Source organism: Aplysia californica, unplaced genomic scaffold (assembly GCF_000002075.1).
Source record: "Aplysia californica isolate F4 #8 unplaced genomic scaffold, AplCal3.0 scaffold00316, whole genome shotgun sequence".
Taxonomy (NCBI): Eukaryota; Metazoa; Mollusca; class Gastropoda; order Aplysiida; family Aplysiidae; genus Aplysia; species Aplysia californica.
The window spans coordinates 737713-742537 of NW_004797586.1; the positions used below are offsets into that span (position 1 = coordinate 737713).

Genomic DNA, 4825 nt, shown 5'->3' on the forward strand with positions numbered 1-4825 from the left:
GCTGTTGTGTGTGTACGCATGTGTGTGCGTATTTGTGTATTTGTGTGTATATATGCGTATGTATGTGAGTGTGTGTATATGTGTGTGTGAGTGTGTGTGTGTTTGTGCGCACGCACAGAACTCCTCAAACTTTATTGTACACACATCTCCATCTCCCGTACATCCACCATCTCTCCATCCTTCCTTCTTCCACCTCTCAAAACGTCTCCCTCAACACCCTGCAGTCACCCACAGACAGAGCAACGAAGCAACCCCCTCCCCATTTCTTCTCTATACACAAAAAGGCACAAGGACAGAAATGCCCCTCAGGAAGAAAAACACTGAACCACCACATCCAGCAGGAGGGGGGAGGGGGGGGAGAGAGAAAGGTTTGAGCCAGAAGCAAATATTGTCTGGCCGAGTTGAAAAACGTCCGTTCGGTGTGGCTCACGTAAACATCACTGACGCAATAAGCCCCACTTTTGTTTCATCGCCCTGCCAGGCGTAGACTGGAGAGAGATTTTTGACAGATCCTTGTGACGAACTGCACTGATACAGGGCTTGCCGCTTTCAGCCGAAAGTGTTGGATATCTCGATCTCCCGCTGTGTGCGGGTTTTCATTTTTTCAAATGGATACATCATTCTGATATTGCCGATGACATGTTTAGTACATTCTGAGGATGTAGCGACGTGCCATTTTTTGGATTGATGAGGTATAATCGGATTGTGGCTAGGGATCGAGAGACTGAAAAGACAGGATTTCTTGTGTTGTGTGGTAGGTAAAGCTCGCAAACCCTCTCTCTCTCTCTCTCTCTCTCTCTCTCTCTCTCTCTCTCTCTCTCTCTCTCTCTCTCTCTCTCTCTCTCTCTCTCTCTCTCTCTCTCTCTTTCTCTCTCTCTCTCTTTCTCTTTCTCTCTCAATTTATCTAGCTTACTATCTCTCTCTCTCTCTCTCTCTCTCTCTCTCTCTCTCTCTCTCTCTCTCTCTCTCTCTCTCTCTCTCTCTCTCTCTCTCTCTCTCTGCACTATCAAGAGATAAGGGTTTGTACTTTGTAGTAGAGAAGGCCAAAGAACCAGTGAAAGGGGGTCCATTCTGTTCACTTCTGTTGTGCGCAAAGTTGTAAGCAGTCACTGTCAAATTTCGACATGTTCTCTCTTTCATATTCATGTAATTTCTTGATTGTTCCCACCTGTGATGGATGATATAATTTGATTAGCAAGTTATATCAAACCACGAGAATATTAGATACACATTTACGGATATCTGTCTGATGTCTTTACTGTGGGTTTCTTTTGTATAGTATCTTAATAAGATTCGGGGAATGATTTTGTGCCCCAGCCCACGCACATTCTCTCATACAAAAATAATGGCTATATATATATATATATATATATATATATATATATATATATATATATATATGTCTATCATACTTCTCTCTCTCCCTCTCTCCCTCTCTCTCACTCTCTCTCTCTCTCTCTCTCTCTCTCTCTCTCTCTCTCTCTCTCTCTCTCTCTCTCTCTATGGGGGGAGGGTGTCTCTGTCTCTCTTTCTTTCTGTGTGTCTCTCTCTCTCCCTCTCTCTCTCTCTCTCTCTCTCTCTCTCTCTCTCTCTCTCTCTCTCTTTCTTTCTCTTTCTATGTGTGTGTATTTCTCTATATATCTCTCTGATACTATAAAACACATTTTTTGTGCGTGGGGGAGGGGGGGATTCCAAATTTTAATGACACAGAAAGATAAAGCTCGTCTGCCTAGATTCTAGTAATCATATTTTACAGTGGGCATTTTCATGAGATTTTCCTTCGCAGGCCTCAAGTCTTGATGATATTTATGACTCATTAAAGTCTTTTATAATTATAATATGGTGGTGCTTTGTGGTTCATGCACCTGTGACATAAAAGACCAATTTTGTAATTAGTTCTAGCTTTAACTGGTAACCTGATATTATAATTAGTATGATATATTGTTGTTGTTGTTGTTGCTGTTGTTGTTTTGTTTTTGTTCTTCTTCTTTTTCTTCTTCTTCTTCTTTTTCTTCTTCTTCTTTTTCTTCTTCTTCTTCTTCTTCTTCTTCTTCTTATTATTATTATTCTTATTATTATTATTATTATTATTATTATTATTATTATTATCATTATTATTATTATTATTATTATTATTATTATTATTATTATTATTATATTGTTGGTTATCTTTGTGCCAATTCTTTTTTTTTAGTTCATGTTGTCTTTCTTTCTGCCTCCGCCTCGACTTCTGTAGCTACCAAAATCATTTATTGCTCTTTATGAGCGAGTTTTTTGTGTCCCATTGACGTTTATAGTGTAGCGGTCAGGCTCTTCGCTGTCGCATTACAGGAGGCCCGAGTTCGATTCCCGAGTGGGGAGAAAATCTTTATCGAAGAATTTTTATTATTTTTAATCAAGTATCTCGGTCTTTCTGCTGAGATGTTGTATCCCTCTCAGCCCAGTTTGCTCCTGATAAGCAGAGTCGGAAGCCTGGCACCTATGATCTAAATCGTGTCGATGGGGGAAAGATTGAGTCTTTTTCCGTCGTACCTGACACCTTGTAGTTTACTTCGAAGGCAGAATACTTGTTACCTGCCACACTAGAGCTGGGCGAAGAATCGATTCCGGAACCGATTTCCACGATTAATGCTACGGGGAAAAAAAGTTTCGACTCCTTTTTACGTAAACCAACGGTTACCAATTACTTTAATCATTGAAATCTTCTCTTTTTTCTAGAATTTATTTTGAGAAATAAAAGCTGATACTTCGTAGTATTCCGAAATCAAGGGTATCCTAAATCCTGAAGATGTTCGGAGCCAACCAGGTAACCACCGGAAGAAATCACATCATTAACAAGTAAGTACCATCAAAGATAGTGAATAACAAGATGGGCCACTTAGCCAAAAAAGTGTCCGCAGGAAGTATGCTCTTTGCTTCAGATGGCGCTGCAGTCTGTTTTGAAGCTCTCTTTCGTTTTTCCAGAAGAAGAATAGGAATAGCACCTCCTTGCGTGCGCAGATCGACTGCTGTTCATCAGCAGTTCGGGTACGTTCAGTGCGGAGTTTTATTTTTTATTTTTATTTTAATGACCTCTCGCCTTTCATTCTAAAGTCAAATTAAACGAAGAAAACCATCACCCTTTCCTCCGGAAGAGGTTTTTTGTCAGCGTAACCATTTTTAAAAAAGCGTTCTTCCGAAATTTATCCCAAAACTTGCTAGTTTCACTTTGATTTTTTAAAAACTCAAGTAGGGTAACTCTGTTCGCAAAGAGTGCGCTTTTGTGAAGAGGGCGCCACCAAATTTTGAGGACACTTTTTTAATTGGCTCAAAGAGAGAAGTGGCCCATCTTGTTATGTACTATCATTGTTAGAATGTAATTGGGTTCGTCGGAGTCGATTCCTACGATTCCTAGCTTTCAATAATCGGGAACCTAGCCGCCCAGCACTACCTGCCACGACTATAGGCTGAATGGTTAGTGAGCTCAGGATAACAAAATATTATAATGTCAAGCAATATCGTTAAAGCAGCATTAAGTTGGGTGGGTAATAGAGTCGATTCTTCAGTAAAACACGACAACGCTGGTGTTCAAAAATGGGCGCTGCACACTTTCGACCAGCAGTATCGTATTTAAAAGAATGTCTATATTGGTGTGGTCTTGTGTGTACAATGTGACGTTAATGGGACCTCAGAAGTATGTCATATATGCCATGTACTTACAACCATAACCAGAATGTCCTCACGGGGATCAGTGAAAGTGGTACGTTACTTACTATTTATTCTTTCCTTATACTGACGAGGCACATCACACAGCATTCTAATTCGACCGAGAACTTTGAACTTACGCGCGTTGGCCGAAATCGGAATCACCTTTAGCCAAAATCAGCATCAGTTTGACCAAGGCAACCAGCTTGGCGCGTTATGGTTATTTTAAGTTATAGTGATGTTAAACGTTCTGGGGAAGAACCCCCCGCTCAATAGACACACTCACAGAGTTTTTGATTCATTGGGGAATCTGTAATCTACTTGTCCTTTCTTCTCGCTGAAGTGCACACCTGTCAAAACGATAGCCCTGGTCATTGGCTTGATAATGAATACATGGGAACAAGAGGATCCGACGACACAGACTCGGGAGAAGCTAAAACAATAATAGAAAAGAGAAGGTGAATGTTGTTCAAAGCCTGAGAGGCAATCTCTTTTTGAAATTGCAGAGAATATCAGCGTTGTAGGCTACTTGAAGTCTGTTTAAATAGAGCAGAGAAAATAATCACTTTTTTTTTTTACTTCAGGCTTTGGAGCAGATGAATGAAAGCAATAAAATGAAACCAAATATGTAATGTTTTGCAAATATTATTTATTGTGTGTTACAATAAACGTTAGAATTCTACAGAACATCTCTCAACAATATCAGTTAAATAACCTGAAGCACTTACTTCAAGTAGCGACGCACAAAAATAAAAACAGGCAGGAAAATCGCCAGCTGAACGGCTGTCTCCACACTACTTTATTTCCCTTGTACTAGAGGTAGTTTGGACAATTTCTTCCCTTTGTCCTCAGAACGATGCACGTTGTGTCCATCTGTATTTTGTCACATGAACATGAGAAATGTTCCCTTGGACTTTGCAGGTGGTACAGAATGGAGCAAGGTCTGGTTGTCCAAGTTTTCAATAAACCATCTGACAAAGAACGAAATTTTTTATTGGCCTTTATAAAAATGTGTTTCCATGTTATCAGTCTAAACAGTCTTTAGGTTGTTTGGCTAACGATCCTCTTTGAACTTAAACAAGACAAGTTCAGTCCCGTATATCGGCACCTCAAACCACCCCTTCCCCAATCTCTCTCTCTC

At 40.1% G+C, this 4825-nt stretch overlaps 1 protein-coding gene across 1 annotated transcript in view; it reads left to right on the forward strand.

The window, feature by feature from the left end:
* Positions 1 to 423: 423 nt before the first annotated feature.
* Positions 424 to 4825, forward strand: part of LOC118477170 (papilin-like) — a gene marked incomplete in the record, with an annotated part of 104600 nt that continues 100198 nt past the window's right edge. Inside the window, 1 exon segment of the mRNA XM_035970748.1 lies at positions 424 to 754. Coding sequence (XP_035826641.1) covers positions 688 to 754 — 67 coding nt within the window.